This window comes from Thunnus thynnus, chromosome 4 (assembly GCF_963924715.1).
Source record: "Thunnus thynnus chromosome 4, fThuThy2.1, whole genome shotgun sequence".
In the NCBI taxonomy this organism is placed as follows: Eukaryota; Metazoa; Chordata; class Actinopteri; order Scombriformes; family Scombridae; genus Thunnus; species Thunnus thynnus.
This window is the reverse complement of record NC_089520.1, coordinates 19664842-19688141: the sequence shown is the minus strand read 5'-3', so window position 1 is coordinate 19688141 and position 23300 is coordinate 19664842. Positions and strand designations below refer to the sequence as shown.

Genomic DNA, 23300 nt, shown 5'->3' with positions numbered 1-23300 from the left:
CTTGAGTAGAAGCCTGGTAATCAGACTGAATTGCCATTTCATTTCATTTCATTTCATTTGAATCCCTAATCAAATCCTAGATGTGTCTAGGATCTATTAATGTCTTCCTCGTGATATGACTTTCAATGGCTGTTCTGAAATGCATGTATTTTTATCTATATGAGTTCTAGCACAACTTTATCCATTAAGTAAAGTGTGTGGAAATGGCAGTAACAAAGTGCAAACAGCAAGAGTTTATTTCCAGTGAGCATTCACAATTAAAGTGTTTTATATTGTTTGCTTCTATACGCTCCTTATTTGTGTATGCAGGATAGGCCAGTGGGTTTAAAACATTTAAATAATCTGAATCGACTTCTCACCTGTTTGCATCAGGTTTGTGTAGAAACTTGAAGTCATGTGTGCATTTGTTTTTAATTATATTTGTTTATAAAACATATGTGTAGATGCTCTATTTGCCACTGTAAGAATTCCAATTGGATGTTTTCACTGAATGTATTGTTTGTCAATAAAATGTATTTATATGAATGGTTTATAACCTTGATGATGGCCATGTGCAGGAATGTTTCATTTAAGCATTTAAATTACTATTATTTTTATCGTTATGTTTTCACTTTAAAGAACAAAGGAAGAGTTTTCTAGAGGTAAAGCCAGGAAAAATGATTCATGTTGATGGATAATTTCTGGCATTTATGAGAGTGAGAGAACTGATCAGGTGATTAAAACATGACTTCTCAGTGATGTATTAGTAAGAATAATCAGAGAGAGGCTGACTGGAGCTGGATCACTGCACTCTCAAGAGTCTCGACTCATCAGCACCTGACCTGCACAACCAGGTGCTCTCAGCAGCCTGGCTGTGATTGGCTCGTCAATTAAGTAACATTGAACACTATAAATATATGACGAATTAACGCGGTACAGTCTTGGCGATTGGCCCAACACTAATGTTGCCAGGAACACATGTTTAACACAGTCATCGGGGGTGTGATGCCTTGGAAAACTCATGTGTTGTATTTCCTACTAACATCGACACTGTCGTCCATAAAACTCAGTGATGGACGGACCGCAGATGTCGGGGTTGTTTTGCAAAGACCCGCAGAAACTATTTCAGCTCTTTCTTCTCGTTTTGGGACAGTACAAGGCAGTCTTCAATTCAGCGTGAAACATGAATCTGCGGCCCCAACTCGAGGCGGATCACTTGCTCTTAGGTTAGATAATCAAAAGCCGACGACAGGTGAGTAAAAGATCCATTCAGGTGGACCAATAATGTCAGTGGCGCTGGTCGTTCGTGCCACTGAGTTTATTTGCACGACGTGTAGTAATGCTTATGATTTTGTATGGAAACAGGCTACCACATTTACACATGGTAGTAGTTTTCTGTCCAATTAGAAAAGCCACGCCGAATCAATTCCGTTTGAACAGATCCACACTACTTGGCAAGAAAATGGAAAAAAAAAATCTCTCTCCCCATAGCAAAATCTGCTTCATTAAATTTCATCATTACAGGCTCACCAAATTTATACTTAGCAGTACGTACAGTAGGAGAGGGGCTATTTTCACCAAACTGGGTAGTATTTTAAAATCTGAAAAAGAACAGGCCTGTCTTCTTTCTTACTTAGCTTTATCTTGGGCATATGTTTTCATGATTGTTTGTCCCTGTTGCTTGTTGTATACAATATATCTGGGATGTTTGTTTGTTTGAAAGCATACATTAGTGATGGACATTCATTGGCATATAACTAATATGGAGAAAATGAGCACCCACCTCCAACACATACCTGCCCCCCTCCCCTCTCACTGGTCTCATTCTGAGACAATAATCAAGAGTGGGCAGATTAAACCTGAATGCCAAAATTACACTCACTGATAACAAAATTACACCAAATCTAATGCAATCCAATATAACAGCTCTGCCATAAATTCTACTTTTATTAAGCTTATACATTTTCAGTTTGTTGATATTGTCAGAAAGGGGATAATTCTACTTTTTATTATTGAGGTCATAGTGGTGTACTGGAGTCCATTATATTAAAGTGTTCCTAGTATTTTGTCCATGCAATTAACATATATGAGGAACAGTTGCTATTTCCAAATCTATATTTTGCTTTGCTACTATTTCTTATAGTATCAGATTAATCATGGACTAATACTTTTCTTGTTGACTGTTTAGCAATGAAAGTTACTGTAGCTCGCTTAATCAGGTCTGTAGGAAACTACAAATGCAGTGAGGTTTTTTTTTTTTTTTTTTTTTCATTAAACAGAGGCTCGGGTTATCTTATTTATCATAAATATAGATACAGAGGCTTTTTCTAAGGCTGATGCAGTATGAGTATATGTTTTTTGTGAATAAATGAATTCAGTACAATGTTAAGTTTTTTTAATGGCACGGTGAATTGACTGGATTTGTGCTTGTTTTCAGCGTTGCACAGTTTGATGGATGCAAAACTCAAGCGCATGGATCCATCAGTGCAATGTGGTGACAACTTGATGACTTTGAAGGTCAAACAGACCAGAGCTCCTCGTTTTCTTGTGGATAGTGGTAGGCTACCTATAAGGAATGTGGAATATTGGCCAATGAATGCACGATACACAGCTAAAAGTAAACTTTTTTTTTTTGTAATGTTAAACAGGTGAGGGACCTATTCCTCTGTCTCAAATGCCCTCAAGCTGTGGCTATTTTGTGAAGAGGTCCCGCAGAGATGTGCTCTTTGCTGCACCTTACCAGGGCTGCCATGTTACCCAACAGGTTAGGTTCATTTTGCATGACAATATCCACCATATCTCATGAATGTCCTTAAATCAGTTGCTTAGCTTGCATGTCTTGCTCTGAACAGTGAAATCTACACATGTCGACATACTTCCCAAGGCTGAATTTCCATCATTTCTTAATAATTGTCTTTTTAAAAAAAACAAACAAAAAAAACTGCTCCCTTTTCCCCAGTAAATAGTGTAGATTTGCAGCTGTCACCCTTGAACCAATGTAGAATTCTTAGATATTGCGCTTAACCTTTCTTTTTTTTTTTCACAATCCTTTTGTACTTCAGGGTGGCAATTATGTACTACCACTGCGTCTATCAGGGGCACCAATGACAATGTCTTGCCCAACTGTGTCACCACTACCCTCCATTTCCTGTTTCCCAACTGGAATGGTGCTCAAGATTGTTGGTGTAACAGCAAGTGAACTCAAAGTTAAAGGTAAATGACTTATATTTGGGAATTCAATGTGTTTAGAAAACGGTTTTAATCTATTTTCTCATTTGACAATAAACTGTTGCAGTGTCTGGCACTTGGAAGTCCCTTTCATCCGTCTGCAGCAGTTGTGGATTTGCTGTTGAAGAGCTCTCTGGAGGACTTAAGCTCACTGCACCCTACCCCGGAGGCTCGTGCATAGAAATGAAGGTATGGTGGGCCCTCTTGTGGTTATAAATGGAAGCTGAAATGCACACATGCTTTTGATTTAATCAGGTTTGTTTATTTGCAGGATGAGGAGTATTTACTTTCTCTCCTGTTGGCGGATGTTGAGCTCTTAGTCACATGCCCTTCATTACCGAGCGTTAAGCCTACAACAGCAACAACTACGCCTTCTAGTGATGCTGGTCAGTTCCCACAGTATCCTCTGTACCCTCAGTTCCCGATTTTTCCACAACACCCAGTGTTTCCTGGGCCCTCTCCTCAAACACAGAGTCCCACTGCTCCCACAGATGCACCGGCACCACAACTTCCACAGCTTCCTTCAAGTGCTGGTGCAGACTCCGGGCCTGACACTGAAAACCAAGAAGTGCCTGCAGCTCAGCAACCTGCATTCCCGTTCATGCCACAGTATTCACAGTTCCCTCAGTTCCCCTTGTTTCCCAGACCTGTGCCACCAATACAGTCTACAGCTGATAAAAACACTGCTGCTCCTCCGGCACAATTACCTCAGATAATGCAGTCTCCACAGTATCTCTATCCTTTTCCCCCACAATTCCCTATGGTACCTGGAATTTTCCATTCAACAACCACTCCTCCTCCTGCCACTAGCGCAGAGGTTTTGGTAACCACACCTGCCCCCACTGAGCATGATGGGAAGCCTAATTTTCCCCAGCAGCCACAGTTTCCAGTGCTCTCTCCATATCCTTTCTTGCCATTCCCAAATCGCCCAGTGTCTCCAGGAGATCAACCCCAAGCTGTTCAGGATCCCAAACCTGTTCCCCAGCAGCCCAAACCATACGTGTATCCCCAGACTTATCAGATCCCCATGTTTTATCCACCTCAAAAGCAAAGTACTCAATCTCAAACTGCAGCTCCTGCCACCACCTCAACAACCACTGCAACTACGACTCTAAAGCCTTCTATACAAAAGCCATTTTACTACCAACACCCTTATATGCCACTTTATTATGCTCCTCCTCAGCAGCCTGTATTTCCGGATACTCCAACCACACCTCCTCCTCCTCCTCCTGCCACTAGCGCAGAGATTTTGGTAACCACACCTGCCCCTACGGAGCATGATGGGAAGCCTAATTTTCCCCAGCAGCCACAGTTTCCAGTGCTCTCTCCATATCCTGTCTTGCCATTCCCAAATCGCCCAGTGTCTCCAGGAGATCAACCCCAAGCTGTTCAGGATCCCAAACCTGTGTTCCAGCAGCCCAAACCACATGTGTATCCCCAGACTTATCAGATCCCCATGTTTTATCCACCTCAAAAGCAAAGTACTCAATCTCAAACTGCAGCTCCTGCCACCACCTCAACAACCACTGCAACTACGACTCTAAAGCCTTCTATTCAAAAGCCATTTTACTACCAACACCCTTATATGCCACTTTATTATGCTCCTCCTCAGCAGCCTGTATTTCCGGATACTCCAACCACACCTCCTCCTCCTCCTCCTGCCACTAGCGCAGAGATTTTGGTAACCACACCTGCCCCTACGGAGCATGATGGGAAGCCTAATTTTCCCCAGCAGCCACAGTTTCCAGTGCTCTCTCCATATCCTGTCTTGCCATTCCCAAATCGCCCAGTGCCTCCAGGAGATCAACCCCAAGCTGTTCATGATCCCAAACCTGTTCTCCAGCAGCCCAAACCACATGTGTATCCCCAGACTTATCAGATCCCCATGTTTTATCCGCCTCAAAAGCAAAGTACTCAATCTCAAACTGCAGCTCCTGCCACCACCTCAACAACCACTGCAACTACGACTCTAAAGCCTTCTATTCAAAAGCCATTTTACTACCAACACCCTTATATGCCACTTTATTATGCTCCTCCTCAGCAGCCTGTATTTCCAGATCATCCAACCACGCCTCCAACTCCTGCTTCAGCTGATCAGAATCAACACCACACAATGCCCCCTTCTTTATCCTTTAGGAATTGGTGATGGCACTGCTGGTTGTTCCCAGGAACATTACAGACTTCCCTTCATACGTTTTGGTCACAGATTTGGCTAAATGGATTGCCACGTTGTTGAAGGGCAAATAGCTTCTTTTTTTTTTTTTTGCCTATAGCATTTAGCAAGAGGGATTCGAAATGTACATTTTCCTGAGAGGACAAATAAAGGACAATATTATATACACGGTTACTGTCTGAATTTGTTTTCTTGATAATGGTGGATAAAGACATTCAAGGTCATAGGTCGGATTCTAGGAACACTGAGGTCTACATGAATCCACATCTTCCTATTTTGTCCCCCCCACCCAACTTTTCAAATTGTTTTATTTATCCTGTTTGTTTATTTATTTATTTATACACATATACAGTGTTTTCTGCAAATTTTATTTTTCAACATCAATGCTGTTTCCAGGGCTGCTGCAACTGTTTTCATTGTTGATTGATCTGACTATTTTCTTGATTAATCGGTTGTTTGGTTTCCAAAATGACAGATAATAGTGAAAAATGCCTTATCACAATTCCCCAGAACATGATGTCTTTAGTTGCTTGTTTTGTCTGACCAACAGTCCAAACCCCCAAAAAGTTTACCAGCAGATATTCCTTCAAAAGGAGGAAGCAATAAATCTCTTAATACCTGCTCTAAAAAAAATACTCAAATGATTAGTAGACTAGCTGCTGATTACTTTTCTGTCAATCTATAAACTAACCGTTTCAGCTATAGCTGTTTCAAAGTTCACACACTGGCTGAAACAACATTCAGATGGGGAAATGGCCTACTGACCATTTTATTTTTTGTCGGACTAAAATATGTCAAATTTAAATATACTGAGTGTAAAATAATTGAATCACTTAAACACCCCGTGTGTGTGTGTTTTTTTTTTTTTTTTTTTTTTTTTTTAATTATAGACTGTAACTCCCTCCAAACCACCAATTTGCTGAAGTTTATTTACATTTTCTTCACACTCTGTAGTCTTTGTTAGCATCATCCAAGCACTCTCAATTCCGTTTATTTATACATTTATATAATACTTTATGAAATGTAATTATTCAATTATGATGAGGGCTTTTTTCTATTCAGGAAGGCTTTGTCATCTTAACTCATTTTCTATATGTTGTGTGTGTGTGTTCTACATTAATAATATAGCACTTTGAGTTTCACCATGAAAACTGCAGTACAAATTGTATTGTTTACAGTTGGGCTTGAGTGCTCAGAAATAAACATAGACTGTAACTCTATCCAAACCACCAGTTTGCCTGGGGGGGGGGAGACACAACAAAACCTGAGGACATGACCCCAGTGTCCTCAATAGACATTGCAGCCACTTTGAGTCTAAAAATGTAGCCATAAGTGCATAACATTGCTATAAACCTCTCTGTCCGGCTCACCTGCACGGTTCATATGGGATGGTCATCTGTCTGCTGCTCAGCTGTTCTGACGTTGAGCCATTGACGTCACCGTGGGAGTGTTCCACCATCGGGAGAAATGAACGGTCATCAACACAATCCTCTCAGCGCCCATGTAAGTTGAAGCCTAGCAAAACACACATTTTATGAGCTACTCTATGAATGAAATGTGTTTCCATGTTCTGTTATCCGACCTGCACAAGGGCTAAGGTTGATTAACGGTGTGTATGCTGCCGCCGCTGCCGCTCGGCGACGTGCCGTGTTTGCCTGCAGCTAACCTTAGCCAAACCTGCTAACTGACAGGCTTGGTGGCCAAGCGGAGAGTAAGCGCCTGATTTACCACCCAGGATAGTCTGGATGGGCGATGTTAGATTTATTTACATCTGAAATGATACGAAAATGTAACCATTGCTCATTTCATATATAGGCAAAAATCAGCAAAGGTTCTACTTTGGAGACAACACCCAGGCCTGATTCAATTATATTCTCCACAGCGGTCAGGCCAGGAAATGCAAAATTAATTGCACCAGTTAACGTTACGTTGAGCTGAACAGCTTTGACTTGTCCTCAATTAAGCACTGGTTGATTTAACGATAAACGAGGGGACTCTTAGCTGATACAAACCCACATTGTAGGAACTAATACGCCACCTTTTAATCAAGACTCAAAGGTGTGATTAAGAAAGCCTGGTGGGAGTTATGTGACAGATGGTCATCCAATACCTCCACTCTGACTTTCACCTGGTGTGTTTGAGCTTTTCACACCTATGAGGATTGTTGTAGGATGAATGCTGTCAGATTCTGTTGCATTTCTGGAAAAATATGGAGTTCAATTGTTAATGACCAATTCCATTAAAGTTGATAATAACAAAAACAGATACCACAGCATGTAGATATCAATAATGAGACATTTGGTACTTCATTACACTATCAAAGATACAAGTATGTTGAGAGGTATTGAGGAGAATAATTTACTGTGATGGCTAAACATGTAGAGTATCACTTAACTGTAATGCAGCTTTTATTAAAAAGTAAATTATAGCTATGTGATAATAGAACAACAACCAAAATCCTAAACATTACTCTCATGATTCTGATGTAGTATTTCATATTCAGTATTTTGAATTTGTTAAAACAGGTGAAGAGGAGACTCCTAAAAAAAATAATTTTACAGTAATCTACTGGATCGTACTTGAGAATTTGTCACACGTGTCACATTGCATGCGGCCACTATCTGACCACTAATGTTTGGTTAGGCTAATGAGCCTGAATGTTAAAAGCACAAGAGCTGAGTCTGTTTATTAGCAGCTGCAGCACTGATGATAAATCTATACATATTTTTTCGTTTGTTTCATTGCATACATAGTTTGCAAAACATGGCCTGACATTTAGCAATTCACTGCAGGCCAGAGAAATATTCTAAGCAGAAAAAAACAATATAAAATGGCAAAATAACAATCGTTAGATGCTCTTGTTGTAGCCCTTGAAAGCCACAGGGCCCCTAATTTGTGAATGGACTCTTAACCCTTGAATATCCAGGGTACCATACCCTCTTATTCTTATTAAACCCTGAACACAGAGGCTCATGTTTCAGTGTATATTGTAAAAGAAATTAATTGTGAAATGTAGTAAATTGTTTTTTTACAATCTTCGCACTCGACAGTTTGAGTCTGGGGTGATAAAGGGAACTGTCATGAATGCAAAATTCAGAGAATGACCCTAATGTGTCCACACCAATAGCACTATGACCTCGCCCCGCACAGCAGCACCGGTGTGCACCGTGAAGTAAAATGAACAGCCTCCGGTGCACCACGATAGCTTATACTGCTAGCTGCTGGTGGAGGAGCAGACAAGCCATCAAAACGGGGGCAACGATGTATTCAGAGCTTATCTTCCACCACGGTTAGCAAAACCCTGGAATAAAACTATAAACTACATTGACGTTTTCAGCAATTACAGCTTACAGAGGAGTGTTTTTAAAGGTCAGGCCTACGAACATTAGCTAGCGAGCTGCTAATTTCATCCTCTTCTTAACTCCAGCTAACGTAAAACCGTTGGGCTCCGGCTATGTGCAGTAACTTAGCAACGTTACTCATCCTTTTATTTGTGTACATAACTGCATTTATCGCACCGGCAAGCCTTTTAGCTTTATGTATACACGTCGCTACAGTTAACGCTAATGACACTCAATGCACCTGTAACTTACTGTTTACTAATGAACTCGGCTGTGTTTGGGCGGGGAGCTTTCTAATGTTATTGTGTTGTAATGGAAGTTTTCATTTTGCACAAGACGAGTCTAATCAAACAGGAACCTTCATTGTTACATCAGGTGTTGGTACTGAAGTGGTGATGATATCATCGGAATGCACGTATCACTGTCTGTATCCTGTTCACACGGAGGGCGTTGTTCCTATCAATACATTTGGCGTTTAAATGTCACGTTGATTGATTTTTATCTTAGATGCGACTCTTTTAGAAAACAGACTAACAGCTCATGCCCTGCAGATATTCCCTAAGGGGCTATTCGGCACTATTAATTAACATTATACAGTTAATTAAGCTGTAAGGCCTGGGAGGCCTGTGCTGTATAAAATTGAAACACGTGTTCCTGTTTAAAGTTCCCCTCCACTCAAAAATGTGTTTTTTTTTCTTGTTCCTTCAGTTGAATGTTTGAGCTTCACTGTTTCATCAAATGATGTACAGATGGTTGACAAATTAAAGGAAAAGCCTGAATAAATGAGTGGAGAAACATAACGAATGCAGATGCTTCCACACAGTTGCACTGCATGGTACAATAAAGCAAATAACATCCAATGTGGCATGTATGAAAATGCTGAGCAGGCCCAGTTTTGGCCAGTTTAACACCTACGGGAGATTTTGGACTGACGTGTTAGTCAGCGCTCTCCACTACTATCATCAAAACACTAAACGAGGGGATATCTTTTGGAAAAATGGCGCTCATCCCTCCAGTAGAGTTCAGAGACTTGTAGAACCAATGCTAAGGTGTATTGAAGCTGTTCTGGTGGCACACGGTGGCCCTACACCTTACTAAGACACTTTATGTTGGTTTTTCCTTTAATTTGTCACCTGTCTGTATGTGCAGAGTTTGACACTTGAAGGCTGTTTTCACATTCATCTGCTGAAAGTGGAAAGTGCTCATTGAAAATCTAAGTTAAAGGGGCGTACCCTACCAGCATGATTTGATACATCACAGCTATTTTGGAAGCTGATCCTGGTCCAATATACACAAGTGTGATGTGGAAACTTGAAGCCTCCAGTGAACATACACTGGAAATTGACTTTACTGTGAAGTAGGAGACATCTTGTGTCCAGCAGTTAGACTTTTTAAATGAAAAATAATTACATATTGATAGATTATGGATTTTTAATGAGGGAGAAGGAGGAGATGTAATTTTAAGAATTTCCAACTAGATAATTCAACTTTTTTGTGGAAAAACCATATCAGACAAATTATTATTCTGAGTATTTTATATACATCTTAAAACATGTTCGGAGGAGATCTTGAAGTTATGAAGCCACAGACTTGTACAAGCTTTGTGTGACCTCCTTTTGAGAAGGATGGGCTATAGTTACAGAGATTATGTGTCTTGTAATTTATCTGACATTCAAGGTACGCCGTGGAGTTTTAACTGTAAACCTGCATTCAGTGATTTGTGTGGGCCACACAGACACAGAAGAACTCCACAACAACCTGAAAACACTCTTTAGTATATCATTACATGATAAACTTGTTATTGCTAATCAGTCAATGAACAATTACCTGGTTTGCATTTTACACTCTGGTCTGTACCAAGTCCTGTCAAAGATATCTGAGTCTTTAGCATGCACAGTGTTGCACTTTTGCTCACCAGCTAGTGGTTAACTTTGTCTGTTTGCCACTTAGTGCTGCTGAAATCAGCTGTCTCCTGCTGATGGAAACTGGGTCGATGAGAGCAGAAATTTTAGGCTGTACATCCAAAGCAATGGGCAAAAAGGGTCTAAAAAGCTCTGTAGAGTTTAGGGACTGCAGGGCTGGACAGAATTGTAAGCCCTTGTGAAACAATGTGTGGATGGGTGCAATTCCTGGAGAGACTGAAACAATAGATGTCACACTCATCAAAACATCGCCACTTGTGGTTAAAAACTCCTCGTTTCCTTAAAGATATACTATGCAGGATTTGTTAGTTGTTGTTTGTAAACATGCAGCATTCAAAGTTGGCCCCTCCTCCCCGGCTCAGAGCGAGAGAGAGAGCAGCGGTGGTCGAGCGAGCTAGTGAATGAAGAGAGCGAGCGGCGCTGGTGACAATAAAACTGTGAATCAAATAAATAAAATTTTATTTTCTGATTGTTTCATGGCGGTTACATTCTAAAGCACAAATAAACACGCCCACGCCTTTGCACAACCCTGCTGGAAGGTGCAGCATTGCCGGATTTTGTTTAAATGCAGAGCTTCATCCTGTCCGCTATAGCTCAGCTCCGCCCTCGGTCAAGCAGACACACACAGACCCGCAGCTCTTTATACATCCATTACACAGAGACAGAGAGCAGAGCAGAGCGGAGCAGAGGAAAGAGATGGAGCCAGCGATGTAACCTGGTTGCTATGCTACAAGTTCCGACCTCACATGCCCAGAAGCGTCCCAAACACAGCAAAATAATTAGAAAATAAGAAAAAACAGGCAGAGGGCAGAGTCTCTGTAGATAAATACACCCACACACACCTCTAGTGGGTCATAAGTGATGATTGAGAGGGGTTATTTTTGTATGAGTCTATACATTATTTTTTAGGAAAATCCTGCATAGTTTACCTTTAACATTTGGCTACAGTAGACTTATGTACATGCGGCACCACTTTAACATATTAAATTTATCATATAAGTATCAACATTTATGAGAAATATGTCTGGGTGTCTGAAGATTGTCAGTTTGAAAATGGCAGCATTCCCTTATAACAAACAGCTTTTCAGGCCTCTCTGTTTTTTCTTTTTTTCTTTTGCAGCACGTGATTTTTCTAAATGTCCATGGAAACAGCTGACTAAAGTTTGACAGCTATCCCACCAGATTTCCTTTTGGAAGAATTAGCGAGAGGAAGTGTTGCTGGAAATTCGCTTGGATTATTATTCCTTTTTCTGTGTTAAAAGATCCACACATCATTTGCTGATGACCACATCTGAAGGTATGTTCATCTGCCCTTCAACTCTTGCTGAGTCGAGTGTCCCTCTAACCTAACTATAGCATATCCTTATGATTTATTGCTATTAGTATATGATTTTAAAACAGGTTTTTATCAGTTTAAACTCATTTTCACCTGTATTTTACTATGCAATAAAAAATGTAGTGTTCCCTGCTGCAAGAACGCTATTCACCCCATTTTTTAGCAAATAATCGTAACCGATATGGGAAGATAGGAAAGTGTAAAAACGTATGTAGGTCTATGATGTAGCATTAACCCAAATTGCCTCCAGTTTGAAATTGGACCCACTTACAGAAATGTTTCCTCAACACAAAAGCTTAAATGCTTCTAGAAATGCACATCATTCTGTAGATGGTGTGACCTTGGTGACAGGCGAACGTTGTGTGACCCACTTCAAAGAGAACAGTTTGCCCTCAGCCTGGAGGAGTCGGAAGCCATTGTATTTTAATTGCTGATGAAAGATATAGTTCAACGTCTGTGTTTGTTTCGAATGTCTAGTCTTAAATTTCAAGCGTACAAAGCTTAATGCGTTTGCATTGCACTGAATCACTGAGTGGCTGTCTCTGTTTTCAGTGATTCAGGAGTCAGGAACCATAGTCATATAGCTACTGTTTTTCATAAAACAATGAACTTTAGTGTTTGGTTATCTGTATAGTTGTGTTATGTTTATGTCTATAGAGACTTCATCATGGTTTGCTGTAATATCTCAAAAAATATAAACTTATTTTCAAGAGAATGCAGTTTAGAGTCACCAATAGACAGTTTATACTCACAGTATTGTCCTTGCAAGGGGGAGCGATGCTTCATGCAAATAATTAATGTTTTGAGTAATGAGTGAAATGAGTCAGGACTGTGGGTGAATATTAATGCAATTTAAAATTGAAATGGCCTTTTGTTGAAGGATGCTGATCAGCATCGGTAGGGATACTCTTTTCATCATCAGACTATTATTCACTGCCACCTACCCTTTAACAAAGTGCTTTCTAATCCAACACTGCAGCTGTAACAACAGGACATAATGAGTCAGTGTGTATCATTAATGGAGCATTTCGTAGTGTTTTTGGTGCTAGATTGTGCTGCTGGCTTGTTAAATGATACTTTGTAGTTTTGCTGAGTCATTTTATTACATAGTCAGACCAGACCCATCACCTTTAACAGGCTTTGGATATTTTCTTGAGTCCTTAAGGGAACAACAGTCTGGTTACTTGACGACAGAAACTTGCTGTTGAAAAATATATTGTATTTTAGTCTTTGTGAAAAGCAGTAAGTGTACAGTTGATAATGTACTGAAAAAGTCTATAGATTGTGGTTTTCATCCTTAGTAATAGCTGTAATTCCAGTTTTTAAAAGAAAAATATGTGAATATGTAATTTCAAACATTTGCTGTGCAAACAAATCAAACCTTTAGCTGCCGTTCATGAGTGCTGATGTTTTGGGTTTGAGTCCATGTGATTTAAACCAGTCGAGCTGCGTGTGTTGCTGATAGTGTCAAATAAGCACAGGTACTGTAAAAAAAAATCTTCTTAATGTCCATTTGGTCATATAAGAAATCATAAAAAATTAATAAGTAGATGTTTGTTTTGTCAGGATAGTGTGCACATTGGTTGGCCCAGAAGAAAAGGAGGACGGGAGTGATCTTTGACAGGCTAACGTCCCCCACGCCCCATATATGAGCTACAGATGAGTTGTGCAGTGACAGCTCCTTAGAGCACTATTGAGCTGTATTCATGTCATGTTTTGTTTCTATGTAGAATTAGCATTATCACTTGAACAGTGAGTCTGGATCTGATGCCAAGTAAATGTTGTCAAGTCATGTAAATGTCATATTGGCTGTTATGTACTGTAGTTTCCTTAAACATAACAAAGTGCGTCATGCATTGTCTTTCTGCTGGCTCTTGAGATTTTAAACAATGGTCCATTAGCTCGTCGACAGTTTGTTATAGTCAGCATGTTAGAAGCTTTTAAACCTGTCTGTAACATTCCTTTATACATCCATAACCAGCTACTAATGGGTTGAATTGTTTGATCTGTGTGTGATTCTATACCTTTTTTATTTAACCTCGGATCGCCAAAGTTCCTTTTTTTTTTTGCTTAGAACAAAACCTATTATTCTAATTTTATATGTTTTCTTTATATTTCTGCTTCATTTAGCCAGTCCTGAGTTGTGAGTCAGAAGAGGAGAGGCTGGGCTGATGGTAAGCGCTCTGTCACACTATCTCATCTTCTCTCTTACTTTCATTATCGCTGTCGTATTACATGTTGGTAAACGAAAAGGCTTTAATATTTGCTGTCATTTGAGAACCAAAGACTTGGAATGGTCCTTTACGTTACAGGATTTAGCCTTGTTATAAAATGAGATGCAAAGAAGAGACCACCAGGGATCACTGAACACCTAATCGGTTAAGAATTAGATATCTTTCACTGTCCATTTAGAATTTCATTTACATTTTTTAACACTCTGTAGTTTCTTTGTTAGCATCATCTAAGCACTCTCAATTATGTTGATTTATAACTTTCCATAATGAATACTTTCTGAAATGTTAACCATGGTGAGGGCTTTTGTACAGTTGGGCTTTAATGCATCATCAACCTGTAACATGTGCACTAAAATAAACTTGGAGCATTTCAGAAACTGTTCAGAAACCTTAAAAACGTGTTTACTTTGTAGACTGTTTTTTGCATTCGTGGGTTGGCGCTGTAAAACATGCCACATGATTTTTAAGCTAAAATGGATTTGGAGAGAAAATATCAAACTTTCCTCAATCGTGGATTGTTTGCAAAAAGTTGTTTAGACAAAATTAACAAGAAAAATTCTATTTAACAGCTAAAAAGTGGTCATGTCTGTGTCAACCCAGTATACTTTGCTTGCTGTTGTTTTATATTCTGCTGCTGCTTATTATGTTCATCACTCACTGCTGCATGTCATAATTCATTTTATTTTCCTTTTGTGGTAGACAAGCATGACATTGAGACAAGCCACAGATGCATGCCCACTCAAAAGGCCCAACTGAGCGCCATCCCCTCTGCTTCCCGGCTCAACCAGCCTCTCAGAGGGGGGGTGTCGTCGGGGCGTAGCTAGTCCCCTGCACCCCCAAGTAGAACCTCACTGTGAAACTGGAGGTCTCTGATGGATCAGGGTAGTAGTGAGCAGAGTCCAGAGGAGCCGGACACAGGAGGCCGAGCGGAGACAGAGGTTGGCAGGAGGGCGTCGGAGTCAGAGCATGGCTTGTCCAAAATCACCCATAATGCCCTGGAGAACATGGGAGCGTTGGGCCATGGCCTAAAGCAGTTCTTCCAGCCACAGCGCCGACGCTCCTCCGTTTCCCCACATGACTCCGCCTCATCCTGCACGGGCGCCCCTCCCTCCGAACCCACAGATGTAGGGTCAGAAGTAGGGGACGCTCCTGCCTCCTCGGCTCCCTCTTTGGATTCTGACAACCTTGCTGCTTCCGCCCCTCCCGCAGCTCTGAGCCGCGTTCTGCAGCAGATCCGAGGTGCTCCACCAATGATGAAGCGAGGCACCAGCTTGCAGAGCCGCCGCAGCAAGGCTGGCACTGGGGATCCTCCCCAGAAAGGTAGCCCCCAGATCCACCGGCGCAGCACCCATGAGGCCCTGCTGCAGGCTGGACGCCCACGCTCCTCCTCGACCACAGACACACCAACCAGCCCCGCTCTAGCAGACATGCTGCTAACATCCGGTTACCACTCCACTGAGGAACCTGACAAGGTGAGTGTCCAGTGACGTGCTTCTTCGCTCAATCAGCTTTGTACTATGAGCGGTGGGGTTTTTCATGAACACACAATTCTCTGTCAAAGTTTTGATTATTTCACATGAGAGATTTCTGTATTTGGGTTTTTGTCTTACTTTTTCCACTTATTTGAAGCAGGGCTTGGAAAAAGATGATGTCATATATTTAGATGCACCAATCAGAATTTGAATCAAAATGTAATAATAGTTGTGAGGTTGTTTCCTTATACTGCCAGCACTGTCAGTCAAATCTGATCAAACTACACCCACACCGCCATGATGAGATTTGGAGTCTCAATAAATACTAATTATGGATATGTTCAATTCTCCAAACCATGGTTTTTGCTTATTTACTAATGAATAAGCTAAATACTCAAGATTTGAAACCAAGTTTTCAGGAGCTTTAATGTCGTTCTGTAAGATTCTGATTCATTATTTTTCTGAAATTCTGAAATTAATTTCTGAAACTCTAATTTAGTATTCTTAGAAAGGTTTGCCTCAGGGCATGAAACATTCAGATTCAAACAGTAGTATATGGAGACACGGTGCACTCATTAGGAAACAAATGCTTTGTATTTGTCAGCATCCTATTGGCTTTTTAGCTGTAAAAACAAAAGATAAAATGGACTCATGCACTAATATCTGTGCAGGAATGTCAAAATTAAGTGAACTGGGCAATTGTGATAAAAGGCTGTTAATGGTTTATATGTGCCTGGATGAACCGGTGAATGGGTAGATGAGCTGTCAGCTGTGGAAGGTCAGAGATTGCCTTTGAGTGGTTGGTCACTATGTGCCTTTAAGCCTTTCTAAATTTAGCTTTGCTGTCTCTGAGTGTACTTCAGGTCAGAGAAGGCTTGCAGGGATAAACAAATTGAAACTTGTGGGATGATTTAATTTGGTTTAGTTTTTTTTTTTTTTTCAACACAGAACGTTCATGATCTGAAAACATCTTCAGTGTTATTACCAATGAAACTGTAAAATAGGGAAGGGCTTACATGCCTTTGTCATAAGAGATTAAAAGAAAATAATAAAAAATGACACTTGAAGCAGGGTTTTGTTAAAGGGGAAATATTATGCTTGTGATTTTCTGATATTTACAGCACCAGTCAAAAGTTTGGACACACCTTCATATTCTCTTGAATGAGAAAGTGTGTCCAAACTTTTGACTGGTACTGTATATACTGTTATGATGTCGGATATCTATGCTAAACATGGTCAAAGTACCAAAACACGAGGTGAACATATGTAGAAATACTCCCTGAGAGTCAGAATCCCAGGCTTCAACTGGCTCTGAACGCTTTGTTTGACATTTTTTTCTACCTTGCTTATGAGATGACTTCAGCTCATTGTGCATGCCCATAGATGGCCATCTATTCTGTAGCGTTTGTTACTAAGGTTTCTCTATGTGTTGCTTGTATTGTCCGCTCTCATACTTTGGATCGGATTTCAGCTCGAACATGTATGGATGTATTTGAGAAGTTGACATTTTGAGTTAAGAACGAGTAAAAGAAGTGAAATCCTACTACTGCTGCTTGTTTATATAGCTGCCGGAAGTCAGCCAAGATGCAGCTTCCTTAAACTAACCAATCAGAAGAGTGGGCTCATTGGTAGGGGGCCTTAATAGACAGGAGCTAAAACAGCCTGTTTCAGACAGAGGCTGAACTGAGGAGTTGCATAAAGGGTCAATATGAATTAAATAAGGAGTTTTTCAAACTGTAAACCATGCAAAGATATTCTAGTAGAGTCCCAGAATATAAATATAGACCTGTAAAGGTGTATATATATGTCCCCAATAAAGTGTAGCTGCATCAAAAAAGTAAGAGGAATGTATAAAAGAAGAATGTATAAAGCAATACAGTAATTAAGGCAGATCATAAAAATTATTTACACACTATAGGACCAGCAGTATGACAGGAAAATCTCTGGAATGCCACACTGTTCGTAGCTCCTTCAACTCAGTGTAGGCTGCATTGCACCTTCCTGTTCCTGCTCAGCTTATAAAACTGTTTATGACCTGTTATTAGTAATTGACAATGCTCAGCTGATGTCCATTTATGGTCCCTCAAAACCAGATACCAGGATAGACATCCTTCAGTCAGTAAAGAATATCTTCCTTAAAACACTAGTTGTCCCTGTCAACAAATACACATTGAAACATACATTATCTCAGAACCTGTTTGCACAGGATTTTTTGTTTGCATTTGTAATAAGTGAGAATGCAAAACCTGTAATTTAAGTTGTGGGGCCTCGAACAGTGTTCACTCTTTTAAAGGTTAGTATTTGTTTGAGCTCTGATAGACCCAGAATGTTCTTGCATACTTCACCAGGTAGGTCTCATCACTCTGCATGTAAGTGCAGCTCTGCTCTTCTGTGTGATTGAATACTATGCTTTGATACCTTAGACATCCAGTAGTTTTTAGTGTGACTGTCCCATCAGACCCTGTGATAGGTAAAAAATTATGGTAATATTGCTGTTGTGAAAAAAATAAGCATCATCTGAAAACTATTTAGATCAAACTACCTTATCTTAAGCCCCACCTGCTTGTTCTTGAAGATGTTTGTTTTTTCATCCATAAGTCTCCAGATTAGAGATTTTGCAAACTTTTATCACTTCACTGAATGAGACACTTTCAAAGGAAAGCAAACTTCAGAGGAATAAAAGGACTGGAGCACACCGATAGCTTTGAAGCCTTTAATTTTACAAATAGATCAAACGTTTCAACACTGGGTCAAAATGAACATAGGGCAAATACATAGTCAACCTAGGAAAGTTGTACAGTTGTCATTGAATAGTTAATTGAACAGGATTTAAAACTTATTGAATGATGGATCATAGGGCAAGAGTTGTCATAGCCAATGTCCAAGTGCGCCATTATAATCACATCAAAAACAAAAGAACATAGATATACTTTAAAGATACAAAAATCAAGCACAAAAAGCGCTGTGTTCCTCGAGTATGATCACTTAGAGGAAACATGAAAAATTGAGTTTAAACCTCTACTGTAGCTGATGCTAGAAACAATCTGTACAGTCAAAATGTTAATAAAATTTTCCTCATGTGTACATTGTCAGACAATATCATGTTCGATGGGCCATTATGGTTCACAAATAAAACTATCTCCTGAGGAGTAATATAAAAATTGATCTTAAAAGATCTTCTCAAACCTCTGTTAACTTGGCTTATTTTTAAGCTTTTGTTCCCCACTATACTGACAGCACACCTTCCCATTCACTTTAATGAGAAAGTGTGTCCAAACTTTTGACTGGTACTGTTCATCTGGAACTAGAGGTGTGAAGTGACAGTCAAAAGGGAACTTTATAGGCGCCATCTGCTGTTGTAAATGTGTAGTGACATACATGTTAAATATATGATGAGCCCACTTTTTTGTTACTTAAACATTTTAATTAACATTAAAAGTCACATTCTTTTTAGTACAAGTCTTCACATTAGATACTGAATACTAGAGGGAGAGACAACATGATACACAAATTTCAAAGTTACAGATGTAATATCAGTATTACTTCACTCAGTGCTTGCATCACAGTGCAGTATTGAAAAATCTGTGACAATGTGACTGAACAGCATTTTTTTCACATTTTGAACTTCTGTTCACTTCTCTCAACAGCTGGATCGTTACGATGGATCAGGACCTGCAGTGTCACCTAATGCCATGTCCTACGGTGCAGACGGGTATGATGTAGTCGACAGTACCCCAGACCCCCAGCGAACTAAGCAGGCCATTGCCCAACTACAACAGAAGATCCTCAAGCTCACAGAACAAATCAAAATTGAACAAACCGCACGTGATGACAATGTGGCTGAATACCTGAAACTGGCTAATAATGCAGACAAACAGCAGAGTACACGCATCAAACAGGTGTTTGAGAAGAAAAATCAAAAGTCAGCTCAGACTATCCAGCAACTGCAGAGGAAGCTGGAGCACTACCACCGGAAACTTCGTGAGGTGGAGCACAATGGCATCCCTCGCCAGCCCAAAGATGTTTTCCGAGACATGCACCAGGGGTTGAAAGATGTTGGAGCCAAGGTGTGTGCTTCACTATTGCTTTCAGTATTTTTTTTGTTGCCAAAATACACTTTCTCTGAATTATTTAAAAGGATTTATGTAATTTTATTGACAAAGGATTACATGTTAAATATCCTTTTTACAAAAATGTTTAAACTATGCCATCTACATTAGTAGACTGAGTAAATGGACAACTTAGTAGTTATTAGACCAATCTCATGACAGACATTTGACTTGCCAAACAGGTGTTAAAATTCGTTAATGGGTGTATTCCATTTGGGTTTGCCAGTACGGTGCATGCTGACTCACTGGCATGGTTTACTGTCTCATGTAATTGGAGTGGAGTCAAAATGTCTGCTGTGAGAAATGTCTTTAATAGTAGTTTGTTGTAGTGTTACACCAGAGGTGGCTGTCTCACCTAAAAGCAGAAGTCTGAATTAGTCCCTCAATTGTTTCAGTCAAAGGATCAGTTCACCAAGATTGAAAAAAAAAAAAGTTTTTCCACTTTCCCTTAGTGGTATGTAGCCATGAAAATTGTTTGTTTTATGTATATTCTGTATTAGATGTTGGGCTTCCCCCACTATCACTTCTACAGTGGAAATTAATAGCAATTATTAGATTATGGTGCTCATAGCATCCAAAAATCACAGAAAAGTCTTTTATTGAATAACACTGATTCTGGGAAAAAAGGTTCTTATCACTACTATGGTGACAAAAGTCTGGTTTTACTGTGTTTCCACCACTGTACAGTGGAGGCTGCAGAAGTCACGTATGGCCGCACAGAACTCCCAGGTGATTGGATATTTATTTTTTTTATATAATTGAGTGAAGTGACACTAATCTTTTGAAATGTTGTGTATATTTCTGTATTGAGCATCTGTGCTTGTTGTTGTGGTGGGCATGCTTAAAGCTATAGACATAATAGTTGTAGGTTGGTAGTGGTAAATGTAAGTGGTTTTTGTCTCACACTGGTGTATTGGTAAAAGTTTACAGAGATGGAGCTCATTACAAATGAGCTGTGTATGGTTTTCCATGTACAAGCCATATAAGCTATTGATATCATGAACCTTTATCACAGCTTAACACACAAAATCATATTTTATTGAGTGCTAGGTAGAAATGCATACACATAATTAACAAATGGCTTCCAGACTAGGTTCTTTCTGGTAGCTATAGCATTTTATTTTACCAATGCAGCCTGTGCATTTGATCCATAAATTCTCCATTTTCAAATCTGAATACTGTCAGCTGAATATTGATAACACACACACATATTATGCTAGATGTTTCCACCTCATAGGATTTTTTTTTTACTGAGAAATCCTCTATTGTGCACCTACTGCACCATTTATTGTGATGAAACCAGATGTCATATAGCAACTTGACACAGGCTGAGTATCACCTACGTATTGTCATTACAGGTGACAGGTGGCCTCTCCAGCATCTCTCAAGCTACTCATTCTGCAGCTGGAGCTGTGGTGTCCAAGCCGAGAGAAATAGCTTCCCTCATCCGCAACAAATTTGGAAGCGCTGATAACATTTCAGCCCTGAAAGACTCTTTGGATGAAACCCAGGGAGATGAGGGTGTTGGCCCTGGGGGAACGAGGACCCTTGGGACAGGACAGTTGCAGTCCAGCCCAAAGTATGCCAGTGATGATGACTGTTCCAGTGCTACTTCTGGGTCTGCAGGAGCCAACAGCACCACTGGAGCCCCTGGAGGCCCCCCTAGCTCCAGGGGCAATACTCTTGAACATGCCCAGGCCTCAGGCTTCGATGCTATACTCCATGAGATCCAAGAGCTCCGGGATAACCAAGGTCGACTTGAAGAGTCCTTTGAAAACTTGAAAGCCCACTATCAGCGGGACTACACAATGATCATTGAGGCCCTTCAGGAGGAACGATACAGGTAGCGTAGGTCTTCACACTGTCGTATAGTAGGTCTGTGTGTGTAGAAAGAAAATTCTCTGTTTGTGATGTACTTTTGCCGTCGCTATTTTGCAGGTGTGAACGTTTAGAAGAACAACTGAATGACTTGACAGAGCTGCACCAGAATGAAATTCTTAACTTGAAACAGGAACTAGCCAGCATGGAGGAGAAGATTGCTTATCAGTCTTATGAACGAGCGAGGGATATTCAGGTAAGCTTCACCAGAATAAACAATGTATCTGTTTTGTTATCAGAGCCATTTCACTGACAGTTGTGTCTCCGACCTGCAGGAGGCGCTGGAGGCATGCCAGACACGAATCTCCAAGATGGAGCTGCAGCAGCAGCAACAGCAGGTGGTGCAGCTCGAGGGTTTGGAGAATGCCACAGCACGGACTCTTCTTGGAAAACTTATCAATGTGCTGCTAGCTGTCATGGCAGTCCTTTTGGTGTTTGTGTCCACAGTGGCTAACTGTGTTGTCCCTTTGATGAAAACACGCAGCCGCACGCTTTCGACGCTGCTCCTCATAATCCTCCTCGCCTTCCTCTGGAGGCACTGGGATGCTATTTCAGAGTACGTGCATCGCTTTCTCCTGCACCCCAGATGACCGGCTTGGAGAGGCTTATTTAAACAATGAAGGAGCAGAGGGTTTGAGGCTGATGTGTAAACTGAGGACACTGACCCGTACAGGGAGTTGAATCTCAATAATCCGACCTTTTCTTCCTGTTGAGCAGCTTCTCAAAACACTCAGGAGGATTGCATCAGAGGTTTGTCACCTCATCACTTTCTGGAATGTGTTTTGAGAAGAATAAAACGGAAAATAAGGGGAGAAAAGTTCGGATGTTTGGTATTGACTTGCAATCTTTGGTGCAATTGTGGCTCAAGCACACACTGTAAGGGTGAATGGGGGGTATAGTTGAAGGAGGGGCCGAGAGAACTGCACACTTGATTTCTCTCTTCTGAGTGAATTTGTTTACATGTGGAAAACTTTGCATTGTTTCTCCACAGAAGAAATTGTAATTCAGAGTTTTATTACTTTTGAGCTGATTCAAGTGGTATTGTTTTGAACTCACTGCTATTTTTTAATACAGCTAAATAATGGCTTTTTACTTCGTTTAAATGTAATGAGCTGACACTTATCTGCTGATTCAGTTTTCCACAGTCGTCTCTTTCTTTTTGTAAGTTCTTTCTCTTCTGGTTTTTCATCAGTCTGCTACAGTATTTCTGTCCTCTTCACCTACTCTTTTCAACTTTTAGCTTGTGTGACCAACTCTTCCTCTTCCTGCTCACTACTCTCTGAAGAACGGGGTGCTTGCACATCAGCTACATTGCTGTAGAATCAGACTTGTCACTGGATCAAATAATGGTGGGTTCTCGACTTGTTCCTTTTGGATGTGTGAAGTCAATAACACTGGTTCTGCCACAACCAGGATATTACTATCAAGAACCTTTCGTTTTGAGCTGCAACCCTGCCCTCTTGGCCAACTGGATCCCACTATCCTAGTGGATTTCCCACTGCAGAAGAATAATCCGTGAACTGAATTAACATACTTGAAGAGCGGTTAAAGTGCTCAAAGACTCAGTGCTTCCGTACTGTTCAATTAGTGACAATGAAATAGTAATACTTTTTAGTTGATTTTTTTTT

General features: G+C 40.4%; 3 protein-coding genes across 9 annotated transcripts in view; 2 read left to right on the top strand and 1 right to left on the bottom strand.

The window, feature by feature from the left end:
- The window catches only part of LOC137181553 (transcriptional regulator QRICH1-like), a 20861-nt gene extending 13989 nt beyond the window's left edge, over window positions 1-6872 (bottom strand). Inside the window, exon 1 of the mRNA XM_067587337.1 lies at window positions 6751-6872. Coding sequence (XP_067443438.1) covers window positions 6751-6763 — 13 coding nt within the window. The 5' untranslated portion in view covers window positions 6764-6872. The remainder of the gene's footprint in view (window positions 1-6750) is intronic.
- On the top strand, window positions 912-5544 carry LOC137181552 (uncharacterized). The gene is made up of 6 exons (XM_067587334.1): window positions 912-1231; window positions 2417-2536; window positions 2628-2743; window positions 3042-3192; window positions 3275-3396; window positions 3479-5544. The coding sequence occupies exons 1-6, from the start codon at window positions 958-960 to the stop codon at window positions 5351-5353; spliced, it is 2658 nt and encodes an 885-aa protein (XP_067443435.1). The 5' UTR covers window positions 912-957; the 3' UTR covers window positions 5354-5544.
- Window positions 6794-23300, top strand: tmcc1b (transmembrane and coiled-coil domain family 1b). 7 transcript variants are annotated; one of them, XM_067587346.1, is made up of 9 exons: window positions 6794-6883; window positions 11764-11940; window positions 14114-14153; window positions 15423-15685; window positions 19333-19752; window positions 20482-20523; window positions 21153-21637; window positions 21733-21868; window positions 21948-23300. In XM_067587346.1, exons 4-9 carry the CDS (start codon window positions 15464-15466, stop codon window positions 22260-22262), a joined length of 1620 nt encoding a protein of 539 aa, XP_067443447.1. In that variant the 5' UTR covers window positions 6794-6883; window positions 11764-11940; window positions 14114-14153; window positions 15423-15463; the 3' UTR covers window positions 22263-23300. The 7 variants fall into 7 exon arrangements, with proteins under 7 accessions (XP_067443447.1, XP_067443444.1, XP_067443446.1 ...); XM_067587343.1 differs by having other exon boundaries at window positions 14913-15685; XM_067587345.1 differs by having other exon boundaries at window positions 14110-14153.

What these genes read in the sequence shown, in the direction of transcription:
- tmcc1b (XM_067587343.1), top strand. Translation starts at nt 15,086, where the DNA reads ATGGATCAGGGTAGTAGTGAGCAGAGTCCAGAGGAGCCGGACACAGGA. An exon ending in CCACTGAGGAACCTGACAAG is followed by an intron (nt 15,686 to 19,332) that starts GTGAGTGTCCAG and finishes TTCTCTCAACAG; the next exon opens with CTGGATCGTTACGATGGATC. An exon ending in TGGCCGCACAGAACTCCCAG is followed by an intron (nt 20,524 to 21,152) that starts GTGATTGGATAT and finishes TTGTCATTACAG; the next exon opens with GTGACAGGTGGCCTCTCCAG.
- LOC137181552 (XM_067587334.1), top strand. Translation starts at nt 958, where the DNA reads ATGTTTAACACAGTCATCGGGGGTGTGATGCCTTGGAAAACTCATGTG. An exon ending in TAATCAAAAGCCGACGACAG is followed by an intron (nt 1,232 to 2,416) that starts GTGAGTAAAAGA and finishes GCTTGTTTTCAG; the next exon opens with CGTTGCACAGTTTGATGGAT. An exon ending in GCTGCCATGTTACCCAACAG is followed by an intron (nt 2,744 to 3,041) that starts GTTAGGTTCATT and finishes TTTGTACTTCAG; the next exon opens with GGTGGCAATTATGTACTACC.